Genomic DNA, 15,653 nt, shown 5'->3' with positions numbered 1-15,653 from the left:
TGAGTCATCACACAATGTTGATATATTGCTCACAGGTAGCAGCATTACACTGCTTTTCTCCAGATACTGCTTTGAGGTGTACTATGGTTTAATATATATGTGGCCTGGATGGCACCTGCAGCCACCTGGTGTAGTGGAAGATGTCCCTGTCCATGGCAAGAGGGTTGGAACTGGATGATCTTTAAGGTTCCTTCCAACCCAAACCATTCTATGGTTCTGTGATTCTACGACTGATGCTCCTCTGATCATAATCTCTCCACTTAAGACAAACTCGAATCAGCATTTCAGTGGAAGCTACTAAAACTGGTTTGGTCATTTTTCCTATATATCCATCTATTTTAGCCAAGTTTGCTTATTATTTATGAAGGATTAGCAATGTTCACCATGAAGAAACAATGCTAAAATTAATAGTAAAACATGTTAGAAGGTGAAGTGAATAAAGAAGAACTCGGTTCAAATTACGCTGCCTAACCTCAACACAGGCTGCTGCTGTTCTACTGCAGAAACTGATGAACTTCGGAGCCAATTTAGTGTCTTAGGAAAAGGCAAAGGGGAAAAAAGTCAGTTCTCTAAGAACCACTCTGATCAAATGGGAAAGAGTTAAGAGGGGCCATTAATACTCCCAGGTATGCATCTTGCTGGAGCATTGCTGGTAGCACTAGAAGAATCTTTCTTTTAGGAACAAGTAATGGAATTTCCCAGAAAATATCTAACTACCTTACATCATCTGGCACCTGCACACCAGACACCTGTACAGCTGAACACCCATCTGCTATATATGCTACATGCATTTCCTTTCTCTTTTTTTAAGCTTGGCAAAGGAGTTGATTAGGAAGATAAAGTCTCTGAAAAACATTTTGGACAAAGATGCCAGCACAGATTGTACAGTTAAAGATATCAGGTCTGCCAGTACTTGCACACCACACTCTGCAGGCTACTTATACTTGCCTCACAACAATCTATTGCACAAATTACTGGAATTCTGAAACAAGTCATATCTCCATATTCCTATTTCATATAGATTTCATAAAGAAAGGGTGTAATCCCCAGAACAAGCAATATTTGTATTCTAACTAACCTCTTTTCTTGGTCAGTAGGAATATCCTTCCTTCCAGAGCAGGCTCTGTCTATCTGCTCTCTCCTGCTACAGGCAATATACCTGTATTGTTGCTGATATATTTTTTGCCCAGTTCCAAATCTAAAAAAACCATGCTTTTTGTATGGCAATTTCTCCAGGAATTCAATAAACTCAGTGAAGGCGTTTTGAGTTTTAAAAAGACTGAGTCAGATGTTGCTGGTGTGTGTACAATAATCAGGAGCAGAATGGAGTTGTCCAGTGTCCAGTAACACCCACAGGTCTGTCAGATAAATGTCAGAAAACACAAGACCCTTCCAAAAAAGGATGTCCTTCTTCATACACACAGATACATATTTGTATATATGTATATATATATGGGATTATTTGTAGTCTCAGGATCTTACTGACATTCTAAATTTTTTAAAAAGGTCATAAAATCCCTGAGAAGCCCAATGAAGAACAAGATACTGTGGACAACTACTGACAATAATAATAATAATAATAATAGTAATAATAATAATAGTAATAAGAGTAATAATAATAATAGTAACAGTAACAGTAATACTACTAAAAATAGTAAAGTATTTCAAAGCAGACACTTTTTTAGGACAAATCAGATTTTCATACTAGTAAAGACACAAAGAAGTATGAAGAAATATTTTAAACTGAGTATTTTAACATGCAAGTATATTAGTTGCACAAATTAACTGAAATAGAAAACATACTAGTCTCACTTCTGGATAAATTATAATACATTTTTTCACACTATATTTTTGCCCAGCCAGTAACAGCCTGACTCTTCTGTTCAGTGCGCAGCACACAAAATACAAGTTAGCTCTTCAGGCTGTGCATGTGCACACAGATACAGAGATACACACAAAAAATCCTAAAGCAGCAAACTGCACTTATCTTCTTCCCATTTTTATATCATACATATTTCATTAAGCTTCATGCAGAGTGTCTTCTGATTTATGGTAATTGTCAACAAAAGCAAAAAATGCCGACAATTTTAACCCTGCAGTACTGAGGATTTAACTGGGATAAAATTAAAATGTTTAGAGGGGGAACCCCCGCGCCCCCCCCAAACACCCTAAGCCACTGGGAGCTTGACCCTTGAGATGTTGTCAATTTTTTATTTTATTTTATTGTGTTTGTTGTCTGTAGAAGCAGATGCCAGCAGCAACATCTGATGTGCCGGACACCTCCAGTGTTATCCCAGCATGCTCATGGCCTGGAGGACTTGGAGTAAGACTAATTTCCATATCAAACCCAATTTAGATGAAACATCTTGGTTAAAAAAAAGAAAAAAAAAAAAAAAAGAAAAAAGAAAAAAAAGAAAAAAAATAAAAAAAAAAATAAATTAAGCCAGTGCATCAATAGCCCCTTGATTAGATTTTCATCTCCTGAGCAGACAAATATGAATATTTATTACCATGAATGCAGATTTCCCTCTTTCCATTGCTCTGATCTTGAATATTACCCACTGCTAATTTTTATGAAAATTTGGGCAACATAATGTTTTCACATAAACTGACAGTTCTTGAGATAATCCCGTTATTGTTTGGTGGGAAATGACAGTTTCCGCTTATTCATGTGTTAACGAGGGATTAAATATTGTTTTTCATCACCATAATCTAAGATGGACTGAAAATTAAAATTCAAACATTGTGCATTAGCAGAGCTTTGAGGACCAGAATTTGTTTGCATTCACTTAGTAAAGAACTGTAAATTAACAGTTTAACAATCAAGTGAATTCCGAATCACAAAACCAGCACTGACATTTGTAAAATGAAGTCATTACTCTACCTGCTAAAGGTAAAGGAGCAGACAGGCAATGACATTCCTCGGTGAGAGCAGCGGGCACAGTGAGCTGCTGGTCCCTGGGCATTAATGGATAAGGTCACTTTTCCGTGGCACAGAATCATGTCCCTTTGCCTTGTCACAGGTGCTGGTACTCACACTCTCGATATGCTCACATTGAAAAATCACATTGAAAGATCACGTTGAAAAATCCTTCCATGACAGATCTCTCCACAGCACTAAAAGCAATCTCACTGAGCCTGGAGCTCCTTCCAGGGCTCACACCCTCCCCAGCTCGCAGTGTGCAGTGCACAGACACATATAATTCTCCACTGAGCTGGGTGTTTTGCTGGACCTGCACTGTATCTACCAGCTCTCTCCTTATCTATCAGTTATCTCCTCGATGCTTGTGCATAATGTCCAGCAATGCAAATCAAAGATACCTGCATGTTCCAAAGTAAACACAGAGACCTGCTGGGGACATTCTGCAGTCCAGAACCATTTCACTGTTGTTTTTACAGAAACTTCCTGCAGTCCACTTCATTGTTCTTTCTATAGAAACTTTGAGTTTGTAAGTCAGTGAAGTATGTTTGCATTCTTATTGCAAAAAACCCCCAACATTTTGATACCAGTCAAAGTGCACACAGAACTAAAACTATGCTTAGTCAGAGCAACTCCAACATGTTTTTTTTTTTTAACTAGATTTTAAAACTATCTCATTGAGATGAGTCTGCTGATTAATGCAAAAAAGAAACAAAACAGAGCTCCGACAAACTAACTCAAGAGGAATCATCACATTTACATTTAGAGACTTGTTGAAAGTTTTCTGATGAATATTCGCTTTAGTATGTATAACAGATATTGCATTCTGAAGGAGTTTGAAGTGATGGACGCTACAGCCTTGTTGCCTTTGAGGGTGGAAATTTAGTGATGTACACGTGCAAACAGTGTGCAAGTGCAAAATAAGTGCAAAACAATTCTGAGAAGGATGAATAAGAATGTGTTATTAGGCCCCCCCAGAAAGCAAAGATCTTAAGGTTTTACTTAAGGATTTAAAGCTTAGTACTAAAAACCCTATAATAAATGACACAGTTATTTTAACCCACAGCTGAAGTTTTAATTCTATTGTTCTTTAATTTTAACATGCCTTTACACCCATGCTCCAAAGGTGACCACACTGAAACTGCCTGCTGTGATCCTGGCCAGAATCCTGCTTACATGGAGAAGCAAACAGCCTGAAGAGTCCTAACTGGCACAGGACACAATGTGAGTGACTGACAACAACTTGACTGTACTGACAAATGTGGGAGCATGACAGGCTCTGGATCCTGTTCCTGTTCATTTTACCAGCTCTGATGCAGCTACAGGGCCCTTGATGTCAAGGACTCCTATTGGAAGGCTGGATGTCTCAAAGTTTGAATCTTAGAGCCAGACCCTTATTCTCTTGGGCTTACAGACCCAGAGCAGAGGTCCTGACAGGTGTCTTTCCATGTTGATCTATGTGGGAACATTTCCTGCCCAGGGTCTGCTAGAGAGAGGGCTGAGAGATTAGGATCTTCCACTTCTTCCTCTCTTTAAATAGTTAAATATGTGTTTGAGATTACTTAAAATCCATGGGTTCCCGCCAGGATCAAGCTTCTATTTGTGGAGATGGAAGAATCTTGTTTCTTTACAATTTCTGACCATCTCTATCCCTCAAACTTTAGACAGTTTAGGAGAATTTATTCTACAGATTTCCCAGCTGACCCATTACACCACCCAAGATTTTATTTTCCTTTGAGTCATAATAACCTGGCTGATGGTAGAAGAAGGTTGCTGAATTTCATGAATCAGTACGATATCTAGTACAAACAATTGTGTTCTCCTATTTAAAGATTCTTTATAAATATATTGAGTGCAGGCTGCCAAATCACAGTTAAGGTGAATAATAACATTGATTCTTAAACAGAATTACGCTGCAGTTTGCTCTATGTAGCCAGGCTAGTATCTAAATCTCTTTTCTCTGCAGGTTTATAATGGTTTGTAAGGGAAACTCTGCTTTAGAAACAATGGCATGACGTGGCCTAAACCCGAGTTAAATCCTTAAAACAAACACACGCTACTTTTTAACCAGCACAATGTTAAATAGGACAAAAAGGAACAACACTGGTAGGATGCATAAGTTCCTAAAGCCACAAGGCAAACCACATCTTGTTTCATTTTACATGATACTGAATAAAAATTGAATTGCTGTAGTTGCCATGGCAACTGCCACATCACTTGGCACTTCTGCTCCTTTAAATCACACAGTGCTACTGTAAAGGAATTCATGAACCAATGTGACACTTGAATACTTGTGCTTTATATACTGCTTCAGGAGGAAAACATAAATCAATATAGACGGATAGTTGTCTCTGAAAATCAGGTTTGCTGTATTTTTCTTTACATTATAATCTCCTCATTTCCTTGTCGTGTTCTTTAAAAATTTGTAAAGAAGATGGAGGGCGTTGTCACAATCAGAGCACAAGAAAAGAAATTACTACTGACACATGATTTCCAAACTGAAGCTGTGACCTGTCATTCAGATGTCAAAATACCTCTGCTATGCAATATTCAAATCAAATAAAGGGGGTAAACATTGGAACTTTGCCCCTCCACAACCAGAGACGGTGTGATATGTGACAGAAGACAGTCTCAGGAGCATCCAGGCATCTCTTTAACTCTAAACTTAGCAGCAGCTTAAAAGGAATATCTAACTATATACTTAAAGCTAAGCACATCCTAAATATTTGTAGATTTGGGGCCATGACTTATATTGTATAAGTATGCTCTGTATATGACATGCAGTAGCAAAAGATAGTTGACAAAATAATGTGGTCAAATGATACACATATTTCTGCTGCATATTTTTTGTTTTAAAACATTTAACACTTTTATTAACACTCTGGATGCAATTTATTTGAAAAGCAGCCCTCTAGTGGGCTATGTACTGTAATGAATAGTTAATAAATAGCATTAACATTATCTCTAAATATTAGCTAGAATGCATTTTTCAAAAGCATACAGGGTCTTAAATAAATGAGCCATAGATCTTCATCATTCTCTTTGAAGAAATTTAATGTTGTTTAGCTTTATTCCTCAAATTTCTTAAAGTATTACTTCTAAATGCTACTGTGTGACTAAGTTCTGATCAGCATAACTTTACTATTCATGTAATTACAAACTGTAATAGTGAGATATTATTCACTGCTAGTGAAATTCCACATAAGTAGTATATTACTACTAGAATTCTATGTAAAATATAATATACTAATTTTTAAAGGTTACACAGCTTTAGAATCTGTAAATTGTGTGTGTGGGATAAGGCAAGTCTCTCATTATGCCTTCACCAAAAATATTTCAAGGATTGTACGCCTAAAAGTTTTTTATTTAATGTTATAGCTCTTATTTCTATATATAGAATTAAAGCTGCAAGCCTTAAGGCAAAGAACTAGATCCCTGCCTTGCCCACAACAATGCATGTGGCTCCAAACACTGCCCCTCCTGGAAATCTCTGTTTGGCTGCTCATCAACACAGCCACAGTGATCAGCAAAAGCCAACAGCAAGAGCTGTCTGTGGAAACTCCAGTCTCACATAACAGGGAAAAATAAACCTGTTGATCTCTGAGCCATGGGGTTTGCACGAAAAAATGCTGAAAAAATGCTGAAGGCAGGCACAGGGAAAAAAGCTCTCCCTGCTGTCCCCTGGTCTAAGAACGCTTACCCTGTAGTGCAGAGGTGTCTGCCCTTACATGGATGTGCCTGTGCCTGGCTTCAGCCTAATTAGTTCTGGTAAAAGAAGGGTGGGTTTCCGTGGAAGTTGAAAAACCTGGGGCTAAAAGTTGAGTATTGAGTTGGTAAACCCAGTATCCTCTCCTGGGTACCCCTGGGCAGTACCTGCTCCAGGTCAGGAGCATTTGGATTGCCAAGATGTCATAGTAGCAGAGACAGCTGGAGTAGATCCCAGGCTAATTTGGTCTTTACAAGCCAAAAGCCAGCACTTAGCATTTTACTTAGTAGCCAAAGATCAGAAGAAAGGTTTACACCTTATTCTTCAACAATTAAAAATGATTTGTCAATTCCACACTCCATTTTTTTTATGGATTTCCAATCCAGTATAATTCTAGGTAAAATCTGGATATATAGACCTAAGTGACAAAATCTGGCAACACTAAGGAAGGTAAGCTAAAAAACTGACTCCTGCCTCAGAAGCTTGCACATCACTGGAAAGTCTGTCTTATCACCTCCTCTAGCTTCACTGGAATTTTTAAATGCTGATTTTTTTTATTGTAGTGACATCACTTTATGCAACATCAACATAATTCTACACCTATCAAAATATATATAAATGAGAATATCCTGAAACATGTCAAAATATCACTGCTCTATTTTAGAACATCTAGAGGTATGGTGAAGTATTCATTTTGCATATATTTTGAGTTATTTCCATTTGCTTTAGAAAACTGTTCTAATTTTTATGTCTGCCATATGAGAGCCATGATTCAAATCCTACAAATGATGTTATGATTCCAATGATTAGTTTCTTCTGTGCATTCTTACTGGGAAGTTGAAAGAGATAATTTAATATAGTGGGTGCTGTTTTGTCAGTTCAAGACAGGAACAGTGCCATTCCCATGGTTTGTTTCGGGCCTTATTCATTGATTATTCAAATCACCGACTCTTATATCCCAAAACCTGATTAAACTTTCTTGAGCCACTGGAGAGCCTGACTTGTTATTCAGAAACTGTGGTTGAAAACAAATTTCAGCCAAAAGCTGAACAAACATTTATCCATGTTACAGTAATTCTGGTCAAAGCCAACCAAAGCATGGAATTGAACTTAAAAATACTGTGCTTCTATACAATCCAACAGCGCTTCTGTGAAGAGATAGAAGTAGTTAAGTTCCTAAAGGATGCTGAAGGGATAGCTGACATCATGATCCCTGGGCAGGGCTTTGGCTCATGGTGTGTGCTGAGCTCCCTTGGGCTGGAGAGAAACTCCTGGGTACAAGTCCAGTGGGAATAATGTTGGTGTGGGACTGGGGCTCCTGCTGCTGGTGATTCCTGAACTCAGGAAGAATCAGGTGGAGCTGTGCAGCTGATGAGGAGGCTTTCCCTTCATGTGAGACAAAATGTTGTCTCCAAGGTCTTGCAGGAGTGCTCAGCCATGCAGAGAAACAAGTTCAACTCAAGTAGTGGTTCACATCAAGTTGGGGCAAAGAAGAACAGAAAATGCTGTTTAGCTCTTCAGGGTTTTTTTATCAGTATTGTGTCTCTCATGGTATTATGCAAATAGACAGCTAAATAAAGACACCGCACATGCATTCATACCCTCATGGATACTCAGCTATAGGAAGTCCTTGAACAGCTGAAGATGACCTCAGAACTTCAGAGATTTATTTCATGTGTAAGAGATCAAAAGAAAATACCTCAAAGCTTCATTGTATCTGAATAAACAAGAAGGTGTAAAGTGCTCATGATGGATTTGTGTGGCACAAACACGCATAACAATGAGACCAACAAATCTCACACGGATGCCGTAGAGGAGTACAAGTTTTTTAGTTTAAATTTTTTTGCAGCTCCTGTTATAGCTGCTGGAAAACTGCAAATAAAAAAAAGAAACACCTTGGCAAATATATCCAGAGATAATCAGTAGTACAGCACTGCACAGATCCTCAAGATTACAACCTCAGCACAGGTTTTCTCTACAGCAGAGTTATTCTGGATTTCTGGTATAATAGCCTTCTTGCAAACAAGATAAGTGTCAAAATAATTCTCATTTTAAGAGTGATACACATAATATCAAATTCTAACTCTCTGGATCTTGTATTGCTGAATATTCTGTTACAAATGTTCAATGTTGAGGTGGATGTACTGTGGAAATACTGGTAATATCTGTTCTATAATGGCCTGAAAGAAGATCTGCTTGCCCACAGTCCAGAGAGTGCTTTGCATTTTATCATTCACACCTTCCCATGAAATGTACAGAACTTTGAAGTCAACATCCTGAAACATGAGCAGCTTCTGAAGTTGCAGCTAAGGAACTCATTTCTAATCCTGCTAAAGCAGAGCCTACCCTACACTGACACAGTGCAGCTAACTCAGGCCTAGCCAAAAGAATCACAAGCTGTGGAAATCTTTTACATGAGATAAAGATGATGAACTGCATTGCAGCTGTGGTAGACTCCAGACTCATGTTGTTAATGACTATATAGCACATGTTTATGCAGTGACATAAAAGCAATTCATCAGCCCTCCCTGGACTTGACTGAATGGCTCAGTAAGCTTGGTGAGAATTTTTATAATCTGTTGTAGCTTTTGAAATGTTTTTCTTGAGATAGGGGAAAGGAAGTGAGAGATTGAGGAGCTCTGAGAAGCATTTCTCATCTCCACAGAGGAAGAGACAGTTTCCTTCTAGCATAGCCAAGGCATAGGAAGTCACAAGTGTCCACATATTCTTTACTCAGACAGAAATCCTGTTATCATAGATCGACACCTATAACAGATTCCAAGGTCCAGAGCCACACATGAATTACTGCTGAGCTTAGGAGAGTACCTGCATTTGTTTGGACAGCAGCTCCATTTCCACTACCTTCTGGGCTATATTTCTCTTGAGGTATTTCAGATATGAAAATTGCCTTGTAAAAATCAATCCTTTTTATTTTACAGGGCTGCATGTGAAGATTATATATCCATTAACTTTGTCATGCATCTTACCTGCTGTCCAAACAAAAAGGCCATTTCTCATTCTCTACTAAAGTTTTTTTTAAGTACTTTTGATTTGAGCATCTTGACTTTGATTTACTGTCACCATTATATATCATTCCATTCCTAATTCCAGTGTGAAGTAAAAGGAATCCTTATCAACAAGAAACTCCTTCATTATCTTTAAATACATCCTTTCTATTATTTCAATAATAATTATTCACCAGGGTGAATAAAACCCAAACTGCAAAACTGGATTACCATAGTTAAATTTACCCCGAAATAGCCTGAATTTGATACTGTATCGACAGAGAAACAGCTTGGTTACAACACTCCTCTTTTTTTTGTTTATGTGAGACCACAGAAACGTATTCATTATGTACACAATCATATATCTGATAAGACTTGGAAAGGGGAATGTACACTGCTGGGAGAATTCACATCCAACAAAATACATAAGCAGCTGAATCAATGTTCTTCCATCACCCTACTTGGTCAAAACCACTTGGTTCTTTCTCTGCTGATCACCCTTTTTTGGATATAACCTGGAATATATTTAGGCTAAAATGTCTGCTTTGCTTGGGTTAACCAGTTTTCACTTTTTGCCTTCTAATAATACATATTTTTAGAGTGTAAAGCACAAAATTCTGTCAAAGTCTTCATTAATCCAAGTAGTATCATTGTTTTTTTATAAAAACTTACGACAGCCTAAATATATGGAAGGTGAGTTCTACAGTGACTTTTTCTAAACCAAACACAAGAATCTGGCTGTTGAGGTCTCTGACCTAAGAACTCTTCAATTTTTCCCACTCTGTTAGCTAGTGTTAGAATCTAGGAAGTCCTCAAGGTTATGGCTCCAGCACATCCTTAGACTACCATGGTTACAACAACCCTACTGCTACAATGGGGATTAATGATACATTTAGCAGGTGAAAACTTCCTGCATTCCAACTGTCCAAGAGGGAATTCTTTCTGCATTGACCACATATAATACAAAAGCTGATTTAACAGCAAGCATCTGAAGTGGACTTTCATTCTCCAGCTGATTTCTCAGCAGACTGGAATCTGTTCAATGACTGGAATTGGACAATTGGCACATGGAGGTATTTCATTAGCATGGATGAATCCTATTGGGTAAAATTAAACTGAGTCTGGTTTCCACAGCCTGTATCCTAGTCCTGGTTCTCCTGTTATTTAACAGAAACCAGGGGCTGCAGACAGCACAAACACGAACTTCAGCCTGGCCTGAAGTTAGGGACATAGCCTGAGGTGCACAAACATGCCCCAGGATGTACTTCCCAGTTTCTAAGGTTATGCACCCACAAGAAACAATCCTAGATAAATCAGGTAAAGAGAAATTATGGCTTTCATCTTCTGATGATTTCACCTATCTTTGTTTCCAAGTTCTAATTCTTTCAGCTTCAGCCCTCAGCATCACAGCAGATCTCAGTGTTATTACCTCTTCAGGACCAAGTCTTTCAATAATGTGAAGGAAGTTGCACAATAAACCTCACAAATCTTGGCAAGTTAAGTTCTTAGGCATGAACTGATAAAAATCAGAAATATAAACCCCAAAAATCAGTAAAGAAAGAAAACAACCTATTCCTTCAGTATATTAGAAGTTAGTAATTCATTATTTTTAATGCTGAGAATAATGCAATCATGAGAAAAAGGCATTTGCTTAGCCCTGTGAACATTCACCACTAGTAAAATTACTTAAATGAAAAGGAAAAAAAGAGATAACTGTGTACACAAAATTAGCACGAGAATTAGCAATCAACTGTAGTTCATACAAGGTTCTTAGCAGATAGCATCATATTTATTAATAAATGATGAACTGCTTAGTGGAGTTTTTGCTTAGTGATATCACTATAATAACAGACACATGTTTTATTTATGTTTCAAGTTACATCCAAAATAAGTGAGACATTCAGATGTCAGATTCTCTCTAATATTTAAAGATTCTTTACCCCAAATTTCAACTTCCACTGATCTAGATGAGATAGCACTCCATCAAAACCAAGGGGAAGAATATGATCACTTCAGCCGCCATGCTCAACTTTGGGGATTTTTTTTCCTCTGATACAACAGAGCAAAACCTGCATTTCTTCAAGCTGGCTGCACTTTTCTCATAAGGATGATATATATTTTTTTTTTCTCTGTGGGATACAGTGCTATTTGTGCAGCAGATTGTATTTTGACAGATGCAACTGTATCATAAAAAGGCCCTTAGCACTATGAGACTGGTAGCTCACAAACGTTCATGAGCTCCAGAATTTCTTAAAAAAATCCCAATAACTAAAATATTTTTGAGAATGTAAAATGCCTGAAAACCACTTACCTCCCCCACACCAGTCTGCAGAATTTTCAGTCCAGTTGTTTTTTCAAGCTTCTCTTTGTTTATGGCTGTAAGGAAAAATTAAGATTGAAAGAGTTAAAGGAAAGCTGGAATATGTATGATTTTGCAGCATTTCTCACCGACCTTCTTTCCTTCATCAATATATTCATGACAGTTCCTACCTGTTCCATCTATGGAATATCTTTCCCTGAGAGCAACTCTGTTAGTTGGTTTTTTGAATGCATATTTATGCTATTAATTGTTCATTACTACGTGAAAAAAGAAAACTGAGCTAATTTTGTTTTACACAATATTACATACATTTAACACAGATACACAATTTGTTTGGAAAGTTCTTTTCTGAGGATACTTCCCACTTCCATGCATTGAAGAGCAGAGCAGTAGTTTACCATGAGAACAGCTCCTCAGTCACTGTGTAGGACTTTTCACAACAGATACAGACTCTTATCTCACAGGTAAAATAAAGAGTTTATTTCACACCACTAGGATGCCATGCACAATCTTCTTTTTTTTTTTCAGCATCTTTATCACTAAAAGCATTACAAACTAAAATAAAACAACCCAGCATAAAACAGTTAAATAAAGGCAAAAATCACTAAGACTACAATTATACTTGCAACCCAACACGCTCAGGGCATGAGCTTGAGCGCTGCAGTACAATTGCCCATTCTCTTAAACCTGTATTGGGATATAATTTTTGGCCTGTGACTGTTAGAAGCCTCGACAAAACAGTGTTCAACCCCAGTTCTGGGAACAGCAGAAGGATGACATTATTCCTTGCTGGGTGTATGGGTAAGGCCATCCCATTCTGGATGGGAAGGTTTTAACCTTCTAGATGCAAACGTTGTCAGCTGGACTCGTGGTCAAAATCCAGGCACCTGGCCTGGTTTATTTATGAGGAGCAATGAAGCCTTGCAGCCTTGTTAACCTCTCCTTCCTTTAGCTGCCAGTAATCCAAGTGAGTCATCGGGGTTCTCTCTGCTGTCTTTGGAAGGGGATGCACATTTAATCTGGTGAGTCATCCCACACATCTTACACATATCTGCAGGCACCTACCTCTTTTCTTTGATAATAAACAAAATTTGATAGATGCAACTTCTCAATTTTGGTTGCCTAAAGCAAACCTTCCAATCAGGTCAAGAAGTGCTAGGACGTACTGCACACTGTAAATTTACATGAAAAACCTAAGGTGATTAACACATTTGTTTTTTTCGTTTGTGAAGAATTCTCTTCAACTGTTGCCATTTGAAACATTCAAAACAGCTCAGATTGCGGCAGACATTTCTTGAAGTCACGTTATTGTGAACTGATACTTTATTGAGTTTGTCCAAAGTGTAAGAGAAATGACTCACGCTTATTACAGAGGTAAATCGGATCATTAGGCTCCATCTCACCACTTATGGAAAGATTTTTGTAAGAGTTTTGACATGCAAACACTCAAGAAGTTACACCTCTAGCAATTCTAACACAGAAAAGCTTTTCTGACTGCCTTCAGCAAGGGGTGAAAAATGCCCTAAATTTAAACAAATTTTAGATCCAGACACTTTTATTTTTGCATATTTTTAGTATGCTACTGGTGAAGCAGAGAGAGGAACATGGAGTCCCAAGCTAAGAAAGCTTAAATGCATGTTTTGCTGAATGACAGCCTAAAACCTGCATGTAATACTCACAACTTAACACCTGTGCCATATTTTACACATTCACAAACATTTATTCCACACAGAGCCAAAGGGACCATGCGAAGGAGAGTTGACAAAAATGAGATTTGAGACCACGTTTTTCAGTGTTGTATATCTTGTGCAATATGAATTTCCAAAAAACCAGTAAATCTTCGCAAAGATATGCCATGCTACTACACTGACCACCTCACACCCAGCAAACACATTAAAGGCAGATTTCTATCAAGCGCAAACATGTAGATCTATAAAATGAGAAAGTTCCACAGCCTTCTTCAAAGAAACTGAATGGTCCAACAAATGATTCTTTGGCAGCTCTAAGATAAAGAAAGCTGCACAGCAGAGTGGCTGCAAAATAAATGGCTGTAAGTAAACAACAAAGCTCAAATCCCACTGTGTAATTTCTTACCACATGAACAGTTAATAGAAAATATCGGGTTTGCTGAATCGCTGAATTTTATAATTACTATTACAGATTTGACCTCCTTTCTGTAGGTTTCCTGCAGACATTAATTATTGAAGCTTTGATATTAAAACAACAACAACAAAAAAGGTTTATTTAATACCCCTGCTTTCCCCCTTGATATTGGCTGAAACACAAAGGACAGGTCTGACAGCCATGCTAACACAAACCCTGCCAAAATTAGGAGGCATGAAGGCATGAGGTGTTATTGATTAAATCATAACCGGAAAATGGTCAAGCGCAGGCTCTGTCAGATCGTGGAGAGAGACACAGCCGACAGTCTCCGGCGTGCTCACTCCAGGCGTGTACAGGAGAGAATTTTAGCTAACCTTGAACTCCACAAGCTGCCCAGGAAGGTCAAGAAATTCTGTCAAAAATGGTGCTGAAGCTGAAGCAGCAACTACATATCAAGCAGCTGCTTCAAGCTGTGGAATGGTGAATAGGACCACTTAACCTTTTCTATGCAGAACTATAATGGAGAATTTAAGATGAGAAGACCTGGTCAATATAGATAGATGGAAGAAGTGGTGGGAAAAATGTATTCAGATATTACGAACAAGCTACTAATTCTCTGAAAATTGGCCCAAATTTTTGAAAATATTTTAGTGTATTAACCGCTAGCTGTTATTCAAATACCAGTATACAGCAGCTGATGTTTCAGTAGAAAAATTTTATGAAAATGGAAATTACAATTCTGGGTAACATGGTATATTGCACATTTCATCAGTTATTTTTATGGTCACAGTTTAAAGTCCTATAATACTAATGGAGAACTGACAAACTCATCAGTAAAGAGACATAATAAGAACAGCTATTCAAAATAATAAGAAAAAAGAAAAAAGAAAAAATATCCCAACAAAACCCCCCTCAAACCAGTTAGCAACATATAAATCCATTTTTTAATCTTCCATTGAAACAAAAACGGCTTCCAAACACACAAAAAGGGAGGCCTTTAAATTAAATTCACTAGATGAAGGATATGCAAATTACCTGAAGAAGCAGAGGCCTATAATGTTCTCAAAATTCTGCAATAGCCTATTTAATTAGTATTTTAATTTATCAGAATAATTCTTTGCACTTGACAATTTATGCAGCATTCCATATAATTAAGCACGTAGCTACAGTGGAATAATTTTGCCTACTCTCTGTATACCAGTTATTTTAACCTGAAAGAATCTGTGGAAGACTCTTCTGTGATCTAAATTACAATGGGGACAATTTAATGGCTTTGCTCTATTAGAGAGCATGATGAGGGTGTTACTGAGTGTTTAAGGGTAGGGATTGTCACTGCTCAGTCTTCACTAACCTGAGGTAGGTCTGATGTGTTTTCTGAGGGCAAACGTTTATTTCCTTTAGCAAAGTTATCAGTCAGTGGCACAGTCAGGAATTGGAGTGTGTGGGTTTGGCAGGTTTAACCCCAGAGCCCATCAGTTATTAGAAGGAGCAAGTTATGGAGAGCTCTGAGCAGAGCTCCAGTCTCATTACCGCGCTTCTGGGGAAAGGTTTTCCATCAAGCAGGCTGCAAGCACAGCTGCACCCTCCAGCTGACTCATG

General features: G+C 37.9%; 1 protein-coding gene across 1 annotated transcript in view; it reads right to left on the bottom strand.

Annotated features, from left to right (window-relative positions):
- Window positions 1–15,653, bottom strand: part of PTPRN2 (protein tyrosine phosphatase receptor type N2) — a 637,318-nt gene that overhangs the window by 224,854 nt on the left and 396,811 nt on the right. Inside the window, exon 12 of the mRNA XM_040062696.2 lies at window positions 11,943–12,007. Within this exon, the coding sequence (XP_039918630.1) occupies window positions 11,943–12,007 (65 nt within the window). The remainder of the gene's footprint in view (window positions 1–11,942; window positions 12,008–15,653) is intronic.

The sequence above is a fragment of the Hirundo rustica genome, chromosome 1 (genome assembly GCF_015227805.2).
Source record: "Hirundo rustica isolate bHirRus1 chromosome 1, bHirRus1.pri.v3, whole genome shotgun sequence".
NCBI lineage: Eukaryota > Metazoa > Chordata > Aves > Passeriformes > Hirundinidae > Hirundo > Hirundo rustica.
Note: the sequence above shows the minus strand (reverse complement) of the source record. Positions and strands in the feature narration are given on the sequence as shown.